Source organism: Felis catus, chromosome B4, assembly GCF_018350175.1.
Source record: "Felis catus isolate Fca126 chromosome B4, F.catus_Fca126_mat1.0, whole genome shotgun sequence".
NCBI classification, from domain to species: Eukaryota; Metazoa; Chordata; class Mammalia; order Carnivora; family Felidae; genus Felis; species Felis catus.
In genome coordinates this window covers 37,479,623-37,497,286 of record NC_058374.1, presented here as the reverse complement: position 1 = coordinate 37,497,286, position 17,664 = coordinate 37,479,623, and the positions used below count along the sequence as shown (strand labels likewise).

The 17,664-nt window shown below is 42.9% G+C and overlaps 2 protein-coding genes across 3 annotated transcripts in view; one reads left to right on the top strand and one right to left on the bottom strand.

The window, feature by feature from the left end:
• B4GALNT3 (beta-1,4-N-acetyl-galactosaminyltransferase 3) overlaps positions 1-9,804 on the top strand; it is a 138,965-nt gene extending 129,161 nt beyond the window's left edge. Inside the window, exon 20 of the mRNA XM_023256641.2 lies at positions 9,505-9,804. Coding sequence (XP_023112409.2) covers positions 9,505-9,739 — 235 coding nt within the window. The 3' untranslated portion in view covers positions 9,740-9,804. The remainder of the gene's footprint in view (positions 1-9,504) is intronic.
• Positions 1-17,664, bottom strand: part of NINJ2 (ninjurin 2) — a 79,498-nt gene that overhangs the window by 27,256 nt on the left and 34,578 nt on the right. The window lies entirely within an intron of this gene.

Sequence of the window (17,664 nt, the reverse complement as noted above, 5' to 3'; positions counted from 1 at the left end):
TTATGTATGAGCCCATAGCTGTTTGTTCTGGGTGTGTGTAGATATGTACAGGTAGTACATATGACCTGTTTCTAGAATGCCCAGGGATGATTCCAGACTTGGCTACATTACGGTGCTTTCACTCATTTTCCCCCAGGCATCCAGGGGGTGAGTGCCAGAACCTACATTTACAACTGCATTCTGGTGCCCCCTTCCTCCTCTTCCTCTCCACAGAGAGGAAACTGGTAGTGGATTCCAGAGAGAGGCTGAGATGGCTGCCTGAGCTTGCCCGTGATAACCAGACAAGGCTGTACTGAGAGTGTGAATGGTGTAGACCTGGCCACAGGCCACCTTCAAAGAAGGAGCTCACTAATGACTCAGTCTGGGCTTGTAAGAAATGAAGAAAAAGGGAGGAAGATGTTTAAAATATGGCAATCTTAACAAATCTAAAAGGCAACTGACAGAATGGGAAAAGATATTTGCAAATGACATACCAGGTAAAGGGTTAGTATCCAAAATCTATAAAGAACTTATCAAACTCAACACCCAAAAAACAAGTACTCCAGTGAAGAAATGGGCAGAAGACATGAACAGACACTTTTCAAAAGAAGACATCCTGATGGTGTTAACCATGAAAAGATGAAAAGATGCTTAACATCACTCATCAGCAGGGAAATACAAATTAAAAACCACAATGAGATACTATCTCATACCTGTCAGAATGGCTAAAATTAACAGATGTTGGTGAGGATCAGAGAAAGGAGAATACTTTTGCATTGCTGGTGGGATGCAAAATGGTATAGCCACTCTGGAAAACAGTGTGGAGTTTCCTCAAAAAATTAAAAATAGAACTACCCTATGACCTAGCAATTTCACTACTAGGAATTTATCCAAAGGATAAAAAAATGCTGATTTAAAGGGGCACATGCACCCCAATGTTTATAGCAGTGCTATTGACAATAGTCAAATTATGGCAAGAGCCCAAATGTCCATCAACTGATGAATGGATAAAGAAGATGTGGTTTACATACACAATGGAATACTACTTGGCAAGGTAAAAGAATGAAATCTTGCCATTTGCAGCAACATGGATGAAACTGAAGGGTATTATGCTAAGCGAAATAAGTCAGTCAGAGAAAGACAGATATCATAATTTCACTCATATGGGGAATTTGAGAAACTCAACAGATGAATGTAGAGAAAGGGAAAGAAAAATAAGATAAAAAAAGATAGGGAGGAAAACCACAAGAAACTCTTAAATACAGAGAACAAACTGAGGATTCCTGGAGGGGTATTGGGTGGGGGGATGGGCTTAATGGGTGATGGGCATTAGGAGGGCAATTGCTGGGTGTTATATGTAAGTGATGAATCACTAAATTCTATTCCTGAAACCATTATTACACTGTATGCTAAGTAACTTGGATTAAATAAAACTGGGAAAAAAATAAAAAATAAAATCTGGTAATCAACTAAATCTAAGTATCTAATTGGAGTCATTCAAGGTACTCCTAATGTACACCAAATTGTTATTAGCAATTATCTCTGGACAATAAAATTAAGGGAAATTTAAAATCTTTTTAAATATATATTTCTACAATGTTTGTTTTGACAAGGATGTATTCCTTTTATAAGTAGAAAAAGAGAAATATTAAAATAAATAGATAAAACCCAAATTTAAAAATTATTTCCTTTCTAGGTAATTTGTCAGCAGGTCTCAAAAACCTTAAAAATTTGCTTACTATTTGAAGTAGTGTTTCCATTTTAGAAATTTATTTTAGGAAAATAATCAGAAATGTGTGCAAAGATTTAGCTTTAATAGTATTGATGGGGGTGAGGTGCCTGGGTGGCTCAGTCAATTAAGACACCAACTTTTGATTTCAGTTCAGGTCACAATCTCACAGTTTGTGACTTTGAGCCCCGCATCAGGCTCTGTGCTGACACACACAGAGCCTGCTTGGGATTCTCTCTCTCCCTCTCTCTTTGCCCCTCCTCTACTCGTGTACTCTCTCTCTCTCAAAGAAAATAAAAACACTAAATATCAAAGAATATTCATGGGGGCGCCTAGGTGGCTCAATTGATTAAGCGCCTGACTCTTGATTTGGGCTCAGTCATGATCTGTTTGTGGATCAAGCCCTGAATCGGACTCCATGCTGACAGCCCAGAACCTATTTGGGATTCTGTCTCTCTCCTCTCTCTCTCTGCCCCTCCCCTGCTCACATGCGCATGCAAGCTCTCTTTCTCTCACTCTCAAAATAAATAAACTGAAAAAAAAAAAGAATTGGCTTAAAAAAATAGTATTCATGATGATATTCACTTGATAATTAAAAAATAAAAAAAGAATATTCACGACGGTACTATTTATAATAGTGAGAACCGGATACAACTAACAATAGAGGGTTGGTTGAAGACTTATGGCATAATCATACTGTGGGATGTTATTTTAGTTTAGTTTAGTTTTAGTTTAATTAATTAATTAATTTTTTAAATGTTTATTTATTTTTGAGAGAGAGAGAGAGAGCATGAGCAGTTGAGGAACAAACAGGGGAAAAGAGAGAATCCCAAGCAGGATCTACACTGTCAGTGCAAGAGCCTAACTCAGGGCTTGATCCCACAAGCCATGAGATCATGACCTGAACTGAAATCAAGAGTTGGATGTTTAATCGACTGAGCCGCCTAGGTGCCCCTTATTTATTTGTTTTTAAGTAATCTCTACACCCAATGGGGCGCTCGAACTTTTGACCCCGAGATCAAGAGTCATATGCTCCCTCTGACTGAGCCAGCCAGGTACCCCAATATTTTAAATGCTGGGTACTTTACAAAAGATAAAAAATAAATAAATGCTAGTTACTTTAAGTGCTATTATAAAAGTGTTATGATGACAGATACTTAGAGTAGAATACAAAGTAGGAACTAAATGTGTATATTCCATGACAACTACATACATAAAAGACTGGGAGACTCTACATGAAAATGTTAACTGTGGTTATTTCTGAAGGGTCAGATTACAGGCTTATTTTGATTTTGTGTTGCCTTTATGATATGTTCAAAGATGCTATAATAAACATATATTACATTGTAGTCATATTGTTAAATAAAACTTTTTTTTTTAAGTTTATTTATTTTGAGAGAGAGAGAGGCAGAAAGAGAGAGAGATGTGGGGCTTGATCTTACCAATTGTGAGATCATGACCTGAGCTGAAATCAAGAGTTGTAAGTTTAACCAACTGAGCTGCCCGGGCACCTGGTAAAATAAACCTTTTAATATTTAAAAAATTCTGGCAGCTCTTCCTGCTCACAGGTCCTGTCCCCGTGCTGTAATAAGATCACCTTTTTTGCACACACACACACACACACACACACACTCACACACACACAATTCTATTCAGTGAGAGATGAGAATAACAAAGCTGAATCCTAGAAATTTAGGGGGGCTCATAGCCCACAAGAATAAGTAGGTGTCCCAGACATAATGGCAAACTATTCACTGAGAAGCAGGGCTAGGCTTCTTGAGATCTCTAACCCTCACAAGGTTCAGTTCCACAAAGTGAGGATTATTAGCCCTATTTACAGATGAATAAATGGGCTCAGAGAGGTGAAGAGACACATCAAGATCCTACAGCATGTTCTTCACTTTGCTGGCATTTGGGCCAGACTTGCCTCAGCAGGGTTGGGCACTAAGAGTGCTCAGTACCCTCAGAGAGTGGAAACTCAGAGGCCCTCATGGCCCTGCCCGTGGGCTTGCCTGCTGCCTCTCGTCAGCGAGGTCAACAGGGTCAGACTTGCACCCCAGCACACCTGAGTGGGGACTCACATTCCTCCCTAGATGTCCCCCACTGACTTGCTGGTGACAGTGATCGTATTGCCGGTCTCTGAACACAGGATACCTCCAATGCCAAGGCTTGCACACCTCAGGCATTGGCCTCCCTCTTCTGCCCTGATGTTCAGCAGTCCTCTTCTGCCTGGCTTCTGAATCTGGGGGAATGTGCCCAGAAGCAAACTGGTCCTGAGATTTACATCCACTTCTTTGCTCCCCCAACCTCCTGAGCAGCTGGGAGGGGGGTGGGGATCTTGGCTGCCACCAAGCTCCAACACCTCAGGTCTGAATTTCTCAGAGTGAGTCTTGGGAGGTCCTTTTGAACTGGGTCCTCTAAGAGACATGCAATGGAAGTCGCCAAAGCTAGGGGGAAATGGAGCTAGAATCTTCAAAAATGGGTCGAGTGGAGAAATGGTTTGAAATTGGATCGATGCAGCAGCACTGTTGTTTGGCGTCTTTTCTTTTTTTCCCCCATTTCTGCTAGGGTTGTTCTACTATTTATGTAATTCAAGAAACCCAACCGCGACTGCTCAAAGAAGAAAAAAGATAACGTAGACATTTCCCTGAATCCCTCAACAGTGAAACATCCCCAATTCCTCTGTCATTGGAGATTTAGGACGGACTAGTTTGAGTCCACACTGACCTAAAGGCTTGTTTATTCAGCTCTCTCCTCTCTGTTATTTGTTCACCATTGATTGCATTTGCAGAATCTGGCAGAGTAGCACGTAGTGAGTACTCTGGAAATATTTGTTGAATAAATGAACCAACTGGGTTTATATCCTCATTCAGAACACATGCTGAGGCTTTCAAAAAGGGAGGAGCTTTTTGTATTATTTGCTATTAATAAAAGGAGATAGCTTTTTAAAAATAAAAGAAACTTTTCTGTGGAGTAAGAGTGTCAAGTTAAGCACAGTTGATTAATTTGTCTAACTCAATAAACACCATTTTTAGGTACATCCCCTAAGGAAGCCAATAGCAAGCCCTTAAATCACCATTAGTTTGAGAACAAATGTGTCACCTCAGATTTGAGCTCATGTGTTAATAATTGAGGAGCACTGTGCATAAGATAAGCTGAAGACCCTCCACATTCAAGAGTGGTGGCACTGGGACTTGCAGTTAGACCAGGTGGGTTGACCCCAGAAATTCCTTTATAACAGCTTTATTGAGAAATAACTCACATACCATACAATTCACCTATCTAAAGTGTCTAATTCAGGGGCTTTTAGTATATTCACAGAGTTGTGCAGCCATCACCATAATCAATTTTATTTTATTTTTTTAATGTTTATTTAGTTGTTTTGATACAGAGAGAGCACATGCGTGCATGCAAGCAGGGGAGGGGCAGAGAGAGAGAGGGAGAGAGAGAATCCAAAGCAGGCTCTGCACTGTCAGTGCAGAGCCCAATGCAGGGCTTGATCTCATGAACCATGAGATCTCACGGACCATGGGATCGTGACCTGAGCTGAAATCAAGACTCATAGGCTTAACCAACTGAGCCACCCAGGTGTCCCATCACAATCAATTTTAGAATAGTTTTATCACCCTGAAAAAAACCTCCTTCCCCATTTCCTCCCTATCCCCTGGACTCCATCCTAGGCAACCACTGATCTATTTTCTCTCTGTGTAGATTTCCTTATTCTTGACATTTTATGTAAATGGAAGCATTTGTGACTTTGTGACGTTGTGACTTTTGCTAAGCATAACGTTTTCAAAATTCATTCATGTTGTAGCATGTATCAGTACTTCATTTATTTTTATCATTAAATAAAATTCCATTGTATGGATATACCACATTTTATTTATCCATCTTCAGCAGATGACCATTTGAATTGTTTCTGCTTTTTGGCTATCATGAATGATGTTGCTTTTGAACATTAATTCATTATGTGAATATATACACCTAAGAGGGGAATTGCTGGATCATGTGGTCTATGTTTAACTTTTTTTTTAATTATTAAAAATTTTTGTTTTTTATTTTTGAGAGAGAAAGGTAATGCGAGCAGGGGAGGGAGGTGGAGAGAGAGAGATTGAGACAGAGGGAATCTCAAGCAGGCTCCATGTCCAGTTGCAAAGTCCCATGTAGGGTTCAATCCCTTTACCTCAAGATCACAACCTGAGTCAAAATTAAGAGTCCATCACCAATCAACTGAGTCACCCAGGCTCCCCTACATTTAACTTTTTGAGGAACTGCAAACTGTTTTCCAAAGTGGCTGCACCATTTTACATTCCCATCAGTACAACGTGAGGTTCCAATTTCTCTACATCCTTAGTAACATTTGTTATCATCTGTCTTTGTGATAATAGCCTCCTAGAGAGTATCAAGTGGTATCTCAGTGTAGTTTTGAAATTGCATTTCCCTGATGGCTAATGATGTTGAAAATCTTTTCATGTGCTTATTGGCCATTTGTAAATCTTCTTTGGAAAAATGTTATTTAGGTCCTTTGCCCATTTCAAAATTGGATTATTTGCCTTATTACTATAGATTGTAAAAGTTCTTTGTATATTCTGGATATAAGTCCCTTATCAGATATATGATTTGAAAATATTTTCTCTCTTATGTAGGTTTTCTTTGCATTTTCTTGATGGTGTCATTTGGAACACAAAAGTTTTTAATTTTCATGAGTCCAATTTATTTTTTCCTTTGTTACTTGTGCTTTTGATGTTATATATAAGAAGTCTTTGCCTCATGAAGATTCACTCTTATATTTTCTTCTAAAGTGTAAAATTTTTAGCTCTTACGTGTAGGTCTATGGTCCATTTTGTGTTAATTTGTGTGTGTGATGTGAGGTAGGGGTTTAACTTCATTCTTTGTGTGTGGATCTCCACATGTCTTGGCACCACCTGCTGAAATGACTATTCTTTCCCCCACTGAATTGTCTTGGCATTCTTACCAAAGATCAATTGATCACACATCAGAAGGTTTATTTATGGACTCTCAATTCTATTTCATTGATCTGTTTGTCTGTCCTTATGCCAAAATCACACTTGATAACATGTTACTGTAGCTTGGCAGTAAGTCCTCTAAACTTGTTCTCTAAACTTGTCCTCTAAACAAGTCCTCTAAACTTGTTCTTTTTCAAGATTGTTTTGGCTATTCTGGGTGCCTTGAAATTCCATACTTTTTGAATCAATTCTGTGAAGAAGTCAGGATTTTGAAAGGGATTTTTTAAAGTATAAACTGCAAGGACAAAGAGAATGGGAGAAGAAAGTAGAATAAGGAGGGGTAAATGATTTGGCCAAGTAGTAGAAGCTGTGGCCTGATGCCTGCAGAAAGGAACCAATCATGGGACATGAGCAATTCAGGAAAGCACTGGGTTTGGAAACCCAGGGTACCAAGAAATGTGGGAATGAAGGGCAGAGCTGAGATGGGGAATGAGCTGAAAGTCTATTTGCAGAGCAGTCCAGCCCTCCAAATTTTCCCCAACACCCTCTCAAAGCCTAGTGACAGCTCCTCCTCAAGGCAAGAGATTAGACTGTTTTTTTCTAGAGCAGTGCTGTTAAATTTGGTTCATGAACTGGTTTAGGCCCATAAACTTTGTTACTGGCCCTAATATGATAAGTACAGAAAGTAAGAGTGTTTAGAATTTTTATAGAAATTTGAAATTGCCTCAACATTTAAGTGTGTTCTCAGTGGATTCTTCTTTCTGAACAGGATGTAGACCAGTTTGGATGTTTGAACTCCTATTGTGAGTCATGTGTGGTAAGAGATATGTACTAGCCATGTGCGTTAGAACTGCATGTGGGTCCCTGACAGATAAGAAATTTAAAAACTGGTCCTTCACCACAGACAGCTTGAGAAGCTTACTCCAGAGGCTGACGGACTCAGTGGTATGTATAGTTAGGAGAGGGTATGTATAGTTAGGAGAGCTACATTCTCAACAGTGGAATATCCGGCCTTCCTCCCACACTCATTCAACAAAATTGGCAGTTAGGCTTATACCCTCCCCCAACACCTATCCTCAGACAGGAGTCTCGAAGATTCTTATCAGAAAAGACTTAATGGCTCAGAGAGACTTTTAAACACTGACATTTAGAAGTCCCCTCAGAGAAAAAGCTGCTTGACACCTTATCTCAATATCTCTACAGTAAAATTCCTCAATGGACAAGCCATTCCTGTGCACATAAAGCTTAAAATAAATTCTAAAAGGTTTGTTTTGTTTTTTTTTAATAGGCTTTATACTAATGTGGCTCAGAATTTAAAAGACTCAAAAGGTACAATGAATAGGACTTCATTAGTTTCTTCTTAGTTCCTCTTCCAGTAAACTGTTTAGTGCCTCCCTCTTTAAAGTGTTTTTTGTTTTGGTTTGTTTGTTTGTTTGTTTTTTTAGAGAGAGAGAGCATGAGCAGGGGAGAGAGGCAGAGGAAGAGAGAGAGAATCTCAAGCAGTCTCCATGCTCAGTGTGGAGCCTGACACAGGGCTCACTTCCATGACCCCGGGAACATGACCTGAGTTGAAATCAAGGGTCAACTGACTGAGCCATCCGGGCGCCCCTGCCTCACTCTTTAATAGAAACAGAAAGTCTACATGAAAAACAGAGACCAAAATAAAGAAATAAGAAAAGAGAAAAGAGAAAAGAATGTAGAGAGAAGAAAAGTTCAAAAAAGGACAAGAATAATGTTCCTGGAGACAGAAGAGAGGCTACTACACCCATGAAATAAGAATAGTAGCCTATTAGAAAAAGGAATATTCAGAGAACAGCAAAAGAGAACTCTGAGAAATTAAAAATAGAAATATTTAAAATTCAACTAGCAAAGTTAGAAAAAGTAGTTTATAAAATCTTACAGAAAGTAAAGCAAAGAGATAAAGAGATGGAAAATTAGATACAGAAGATAAGAAGATCAAGAGATCAGGTCAGAAGATCCAACATCCTAATAACAGGAGCTCCAGATGGACTGAACAAAAAAAGAGAGGGGAAGAAATAAGTGAATAACCAGAAGAAATTTTTTTTTTTCTACAACAGAAGGATGTAAGTTTCCAGGTCAAAAAGACTCATTAAGTGCCCAGTATAATGAATGAGGAAAGAACCATCCCAAGGCACATCATTGTGAACTTTCAGAATGCTAGAGGTCAGAGAGAAGAATCTAAAACCTTTCAGAATGAGGGGCTTCTGGGTGGCTCAGTCAGTTAAGCATCCGACTTCAGCTCAGGTCATGATCTCATGGCTTGTGGGTTTGAGCCCCGCCTCAGGCTAGTCAGCTCAGATCCTGCTTCGGATTCTGTGTGTCCCTCTCTCTCTGCCCTTCCCCCACTTGCACTCCATCTCTCTCTCTCTCTCTCTCAAAAATAAATGAACAAAAATCTATTTTTAATAAACAAAAATTTTTAACTTTCAGAATGAGATACAAAGGATAGAAAATTGAAATGGTATTGGATATTATAACAGCTACTCTGGAAGCTAGAATTCTATACTTTATACTATTGAGTATAGAGACATTTTCAGGTTTTTTGTTTCTAATTTTTCAAAAAGTTTATTTTTGAGAGAGAGGGAGAGAGTGAGGGGCGGGGAGCGGCAGAGAGAGAGAGGGAGACACAGAATCTGAAGCAGGCTCCAGGCTCTGAGCTGTCAGCACAGAGTCTGATGCGGGGCTCAAAGTCATGAACCTTGAGATCATGACCTGAGCTGAAGTTGGACGCTGAGCCGACTGAGCCACCCAGGCTCCCCTCAGTTATGTTAGTAAGTAAAATTTTATTTCCGTTGCTCACTTTCATAGGAAGTTACTGGAAGATATGCTCCACCATACCAAAGCAGTAAATCAAGGAAGCAGAGGACATGGAATCCACAGGACTATGGGTAGAGTTACCTTGGTCCTAACCAGAATGGAGGAGAAAGGAAGGAAGGAAGGGTGGAGGAAGAATGGAGCAATGAAATGCATGCAAGGAGAAAGAAGAGTCAAGAACCCAAGAGGGTCCTCTTTGGCTCCCACTCCTCTTGGGGTGCGTTTTTAATCCTGTACTCAGCTTTGTGAGACACCAATATCCTTGTAATAAATTCCTCTTGCTTAACTAGTTCACATTGGATTTCAGTCACTTGCAACCAAAAGACTCTTCCTGATATTTTTGCCACTCAAGGAATTAGAACCAGCAGCATCAATATCGCATGGGAGCTTGTGGGAAATGCAGAATCTCAGGTATCTCCCAGACCTACTCGACAGAATTGCCTTTGAACAGGATTCCCTATGCACATTAAAGTCTGAGAAGCACTGTCCTTGTAGATCTACCTCACAAAGTTGAGTACTGGGTATATTAAAGGGAATATGTATAGTAGGTACTCTGGAAGGTACTGATTATGAAGAAGAGGGAGAAGGAGAAGAGGAAGAAGGAGGAACTAGGAACACTTGAAAATGGCAATCTGAGTTCCCAGGTCCATGGTAAATGGTGGTTCTGAACCAAATTACAAAAACAGGCACATAACAGAAAAGGCAAAGCACATTTATACCAGGAAACAGGTTTCAACTCTACCCCAGGAACCTGTCAGGTTAGTCAGTCCAGGTGTCAATGTGGGGAAACCATGAAGAAAAGCTCCTTCTCAGGTGTGGCCGTTGGCTGTGAGTGAGTGACAGACGACTCAGCATCTGGAGGCCGCGGCGGCGGGGAGTGGGGGTGGGGGAATGCTGAGCGGCCGCTGCCCTTTCTCAGCAGGACAAGTGTTCTGCCTGAAGTAGGTCAGAAGGAAACATCCCCAGTGTACAGCGCTGAATTGCTTTTTCAGGCAGAAATCCGTGGCCCATAGGACTGGGGGTGGATGGGGAATGGGAAGGACAGGAGGTTGGGGGCCCACTGCGGGGGTAGGGGTAGGAAATCGCATCCCATTCTTGGCAGGAGCGAGATTGCCTCTCACACGGTTTTCCTGGCTCTGGTCCTTTGGCATTCAGCCACCGTCTTTGTGCTGGGGGTTCCAGTGACTTTCTAATGCTGAGCAAATCTGAATAAAGGGTGGGCTTTGGAAGATTTTAAGGGAAGGAGATGTGTTTGTAGAAAGCCAGTGTCCCATCTCAGCTGTCAATGTGCTGTGCATAGGAGATAATTATCCCAGGCCCAGACCGCCCCAGGAGTTATTGGTCATCGCTTTTCAATTGCCCACCAATTGTATGGCACTGAACTCAGCCCTGGAGAGTCTTTACCAGAGAAGCACCTCAGCCCTCAAAGAACTTATACAGTAGAGTCTCCAGTCCTTTAAAACATCTATGGGAATCTTACCTATTCAGGAGGAAAAAACTCCACCATCATCAAATGGCTGTCTTTGTGAAGGCTGATTGTAGCCACCACCATAGCAGTAAAAGCCTAACTTACTTGAGAAGAGCAGCAAACAATAATGTACTTATTATGTGCCAGGCACTTTTCTAAGCTCTTCGTGTATTTTTTTTAAGTCTACTTATTTATTTTGAGAGCGAGAGAGAGAGAGCGAGCATGCACGAGCAGGGGAGGGACAAAGAGAAAGGGAGAGAGAGAATCCTCTCTCCCCTCCTCTCCGCTCCTCTCACAGGAGCCTGTGTGCAGGCTCCACACTCAGCACAGATCCCAGCCCGAAGTGGGGCTTTATCTGAGCAGAAACGAAGAGTCAACCGCTTAACTGACTGAGCCACCCAGGCACCCTTCCTTACATATTTTAACTCATTTAATCCTCACAACAACCTTGGGAGGTGAAATGCAACTTCAGTCCCCTTTGTACAGATGAGAAAGCTGAGGGATAAAGAGATTAAATGAGATCACATAGGGGCGCCTGGGTGGCGCAGTCGGTTAAGCATCCGACTTCAGCCAGGTCACGATCTCGCGGTCCGTGAGTTCGAGCCCCGCGTCAGGCTCTGGGCTGACGGCTCAGAGCCTGGAGCCTGTTTCCGATTCTGTGTCTCCCTCTCTCTCTGCCCCACCCCCGTTCATGCTCTGTCTCTCTCTGTCCCAAAAATAAATAAACGTTGAAAAAAAAATTAAAAAAAAAAAAATGAGATCACATAGTCAATGGCAGAATTGGGATTCAAACCCAGACATCCTGGCTCCAGAGACCCTGTTTTTTAACCATTCATTATATTTAAACTCCAGGCAGAGGTGGTCTGTAATAGCTCTCCTGCAAAGGAATCCCATCTCAGCCGTAAACAAGCTCTCTGATTTTAGCCAAATAACTCAGAGGCAATATGGTAGGGGGCAAGAGCAGAGGTGTCAGAGTTCAAAGATCTGGATTCTACTCCCGGTGCTGCCACTTCAAAAGAAGAATACTTTGGTTGATTGAATGTACAACACAAGACGTAACTGGCGCCTTCCGTGTTTGCTCTTTCCATCACTGTCCCTCACTGCATTTCCTTACATGTCAGGTGGAACAGGTGGTTTCAGTGACTCGGTCTAGACAATATTCACTGAAGAGTTACTACGCGCACAAAGCGCTATGCCAGATGCTGAAAGGCACAGAGACAAATGAAGTAGAGACCTGGCCTTTGCAAGGCTCACAGTCCAATTCTCTTTCATTTAATAAATCCTTTGGTGTTGAGCAAGGCCATTACCCCTGTTTTTAAAATGGGGGAGGGGCACCTGGGTGGCTCAGTGGGTTAAGCATCCGACTCTTGATCTCAGTTCAGGTCATGATCTCTTGGTTCATGGGATCGAGGCCCACGTGGGGCTCTGCACTGACAGCATGGAACCTGCTTAGGATTCTCTCTCTCCCTCTCTCTGCCCCTCCCCTGCTTGCATGTGCATGCTTTCTCTCTCTCCAGATAAATAAATAAAATTAAAAAAAAATTAAAATGGGGAAAGTCATATTTAAACACTCAGTTCAGTTGTAGACAGAATGTGACCCTAGGTTGATTCTTAGCTCAGGGCTCTTTCTGCTCCCAACCCTCCCACTCCATCTTGACATCACTGTGACTAAAAGCTACAAAGTCCACTTTGAGTTCCTAACTTCCCACAGTCATTTTTGCACCTCCCTCCTGCCTTCCCCGTCCTGACAAGTGTACACACACACACACACACACACACACACACACACACTCAGTGCTGGATCTTTGAAAAACGCAAGATCAATACTGTTGAGCAGCTAAAAATCAGCCCCCTCTGGCAGCCCTTCTTTCTCTTCTGGAGCCCAAAGTGCAGTGCTGAGAGGGTGAATGCACAGTCAGCAAAGCCACAGCTACCATATGCATCGTGACTCATTATCCTATCCGCTGACTTGGAACTGAAGCCTCTTGCCCCGTCAAGTAATTACGGGTGCACAGGAAGTCCTCAGCTAGAGATAAGGTCAGTCTGGTGGCTGAAAGGAAGGGGTCAGTGAGCACAACCTTCTGTTAGACACATTCTCTACTGCCATGGGCTCTTCTACAGCAGCCAGAACGGTGCCTTTCAAACAGTAGGTGCCCAACACAGCTTTCTTGGTGGATTAGCTGCGCTGAACTACTCCACCCAGCACAGCTGCAGGATGAGGTTGCTAGGCAGGAACATAATATGTGGGTCTAGTGCCTAAAGGAAATGATTTCAACTCCCTCTTGTTTAGCAGAGTTGAGTTATGCCCAGGAGAACCGCAGCTCTGAAGATGTGTATTCTTTAAAGAACTCTGTGTTATACAATTCACTTCTGCAATCTGTCCCAAGAACTTCCTTTTCTATCCCCTAAGTTAGGATAGGGGAAGAGGCACATCATCCCCATGCTTTCTCGAAGTGGTGTAAGAGCGTAGAGAACTTTAGACATTACTTAGGCTAAACTTGTTCTGGTCGCATCTTCCTTAGCATTTCCACATCCATGTTTCCACGCTTGCCATATCATTTCTTTAACAATAACCTCTTCCCAAGGCTAGAGTCAGAGAGATGAAAACTTCTGTGAGCTTCCAGGAACCAATGTCCCTATTGACTGCTATAGGAGGTCATCCCCCAATAGCTATTTGACCTTCTTACAGAGTGGTAGGATTTTTTTTGTTTTATTTTTTTAATGTTTGTTTACTTTTGAGAGACAGAAAGAGAGACAGCATACACTGGGGAGGGGCAGAGAGAGAGGGAGACACAGAATCCAAAGCAGGCTCCAGGCTCTGAGCTGTCAGCACAGAGCCCAATGTGGGGCTTGAAGTCATGAACCATGAAATCGTGATCTGAGCCAAGTTGGACCTTTAATCAACTGAGCCACCCAGGCACCCTAGAGTGGTAGGGTTGTTTTTTTTTTTTTAATGTTTGTTTGTTTATTTATTTATTTATTTATTTATAGAGAGTGTGTGTGTGTGAGTGTGTGTGTGTGTGTGTGTGTGTGAGAGAGAGAGAGAGAGACAGAGACAGAGACAGAGAGAAAGAGAGAGAGAGGGCAGGGGAGGGGCAGAGAGAGAAGGAGAGAGAGAATCCCAGGTAGGCTCTGTGCTGTCAGCACAGAGCCCCATGTGGGGCTCGATTCCATGAACCGTGAGATCATGATCTGGGCCAAAATCAAGAATTGGATGCTTAACTGACTGAGCCACCCAGGCACCCCCAGAGTGGTAGGATTTTTGACTGGGTACATGACCACCTAACTAAAGTCAATATTTCTCAGTCTCTCTTACAGTATGTCCACATGATCAAGTTCTGGATAATAAGAAGTTAGAAGGAATAATAATGCACTTAAAAGGAAGGCCCATGCCTTCCCTATTCTCTTTTTCCCTAGTTGGACTGTGGACGCTGCAGTGAGCCATCTTTAACCATGTGCATTGAACAAATATTCTAAGAGTATAGTAACAAGCTAGAGGGGCCTGGGCCTCTAATATTGAGGAGCCACCATAGTATGCCTGTACTGTATGCACTCAGACTGTTACCCAAAGGACAGAAATAAACTTCCCTCTTGTCTAAGCCCTTATTACTTTGGGTCTTGACAGAGCTACCAAACTTGTATTTTAACTAACACAACCCCCGTTGCGGTGCAACCCCTGTTGGGTGCTGAGATTCCCCAACTCTATTTACTTAGGAGTAGCCTAGCGAGTTTTATTTATGAGAGATTATCATAGTGGTCTATGAATGTGTGGCTCATCTGGCTGTGGCTGAGTGGACCAGGGGTAGGTATCCCATCCAAGCAGGGCCAATCAGATTCTCTCTCCCATAAGTCTGCAAATGAGATTCACTATTGCTATCCAACCACCAATGATTACATGAACCAAGATACACAGGGAGAAAAAGAAATGAAAGGCCAGTCATCTCTGGAGAGGCAGAGCTGCCTGGATTGATACTGGTTTCCTGGTTTCTGATTCCAGGCCTTTGTAGGGCCTCCCTGATTATTCTTCCCATGGTTCCTAGAAGAGTCCCTGGCATCTTATAATAAATTCTCCCTTTTGGTCTTAGATACTTTAGGCTGATTTCTGTTACCTCTAGCCAAAAGTATCTAAGTGTCTTCTGAATCTCGTAAAGACCTGCGTATCCTTGCAAGCCAGGGGGCCCATGCCTCTGGGCCGACCCCCTGGCACACTGGATCCTTTCATCATTACAATAGAACGATCTAAGGTGAAGTAAATGGATGGATAGACTGATTGACTGGTTGACTGGCTAGCAGGTCAATCCATGGATTTTCCAAGGGATGCTATGTAGGCCTCATGGAATCACAGAATTAGGGATAAAAGGGGCCAAAACCATCAAGCAAAGTGTGGCCACCTCCCAGGCCATCAGGCTGGTGTGATTTGGGGGGTTCTCTGACACACCAGGAATAGCTCCCACCTGCTGATGACCAAACTCCTCAGGACACCTATGCCAAACCTGTTGTTTCTGTGGCTCCTAAGAGGAAAAATGTGAAATCATCCTTTTCTCCTTTTTTCTGGGTCATTCATTCTAATTCTGAATCTCATTGTGGATTTTAAGGAATAAACCACTTTTCTTCCATGAAAGGAGTAACGAGTATACCTCTACCGTGTACGAGGTGGCACTTTCCAGCTGTTATTTCATTTAAACCCTACAAGAACCCATTTTCCAGGAGAGGAGAGTGAGGTTGAGAAAGAACAGTCAACTTGCCCAGCTAGTAGGAATGGTAATGGGAAAGGAAGCTTGGCTGATCTGGCTTGAAACCCTGTGTCTTTTACGCGATATCATACTGCCTCCTGAAGTTCCATCTTTTTCTATCCTTTTGGCCGTAACTTTCCAGCTTTCTCCATGGGCACCTGCTCAGCAAGGCTTGATTTCGGTCAGTTGGTGCTGGGCTGTGAGCTCCAGGACCCAGCCGGGGAGGGGCAGTGTGCCAGGTGAGGCCCATGGGGGGCCGTGGGAGGCTCTGCAGGTGGTACTGCTCTCACAGTGTGCTCTCTCATTTCCCTCTAGGGCCTGTCCTCCCTCATTTTTGGCCTCCATCTGTTTCCCACTTGCCTCAGGCTGTGTTTCCCTCCTTCATCCCCAGACATTCTTCAGTGCCTGGGCACTGACATGATTCCAACCTCCCTCCTATTCTCAACAAAGGAGGTCTTGGTTACTCCTGCTTGCTATCTTCTTCAGAGAATTCATCTAGCTAGCTCATTTTTCCCTCAGAGAAGGAAACAAAGGCCTCACACCTTAGAGCTCAGCCTGCCTGCTTTTCAAGCTGTGTTTGCACCCAGAGCTGAGTATATAGCTCAGGTTCCCAGAGGCCTGAGGGCAGGACTATGTCTTCACATGCCGGGTTGCATGCATTGTCAGCACCCAATGAAAAACAAACAGCTGTCATGTAAAGACAAGGAAGCTTCCAGGCTTGGGGAGGCTGTGGAAGACGTAAGCCTAAGGTCTTGACCTCTTCCATTTAGCACACAAGCTCACGTCCCTGACACTACCCACAGAAGCCATGCAGGGACTCCAGGAAGATTCCACACTTCCATGATCTCTCTGAAGAATCAAAGGTGAGCAGTTATGTGAATGCATAAAAGGGTGTGTGTAGGGAACCCTACTCTAATTTACTGTGGGTTATAGAAACAATAGTCTATAGTTATCTCTCACTTCTGAGACATGAGTGATTCTCAAAGGAGAAGTGCAAGCCCCACTAGGAAGTTTCATCAGATTTCGGGGACCAGAGGAATAAATGGGAACATTTTATATTTATCCAAAGGAGCATGATGTTTTGAAAGGACAGACTCTGCCCATACAAAAGATGTACTGCTTCCCATTCTTTTCTCTACTTGGAGAAATTCTACTTACTCTTTTTTACATTTTTTAAATCTTTATTTATTTTTGAGAGAGACAGAGAGTGAGCAGGGGAGGGGCAGAGAGAGAGGGAGACAGAGAATCCCAAGCAGGTTCCACTCTCTCAGCGCAGAGCCTGACACAGGGCTTGAACCCATGAACCGTGAAATCATGACCAGAGCTGTCAAGAATCGGAGGCTTAACTGACTGAGCCACCCAAGTGCCCCTCTACTTACTCTTTAAAGCCCAACTCAACTGGGAAGCCTTGCTCATCCCCATAGTCTAAATTTATCCCTCTTTCTCAGTTCTCCCAAAGCATGTGGTTCATCCCTCTAGTACAGCATGTACCATGGGGTATTACAGAGGGCTACGTGAGAGACTGTCACCTCATGGCTGCCTGCTCCCAGAGCACAGGAAATGTGTCTCACATGACTTCCTGTATCCATTTCAGGGTCGACTGACAGGCAAAAGAAGATCCTGTTGATTGACAGAGAGGTGGTGTTGATGGAGGAAGTGTGTGGGAAGAAAGGACGGAAGTAAAAAGTGAGGAATAGTCCCCAGGAGATAGGATGTACATTACAGGGGATTTTACCTACTGTGAAGGGCTTCAGAAAGGAGTACTTTTAGTGAACTAATGGCCAGTTGGTTAGAAAAGCTAACAAGAATTTGCTGGGAGCAGAGGAGGTTCCCAGGAAGGACAGTTTCTGAGTGTAGAAAACCAGGACCTCGCTGCTATTCTGATGGGTTACCTGGCCTAGACTGAAGACAAAGTCTTACAGACAGAAAGACTGCAAGAGCAGACTGGCCTTC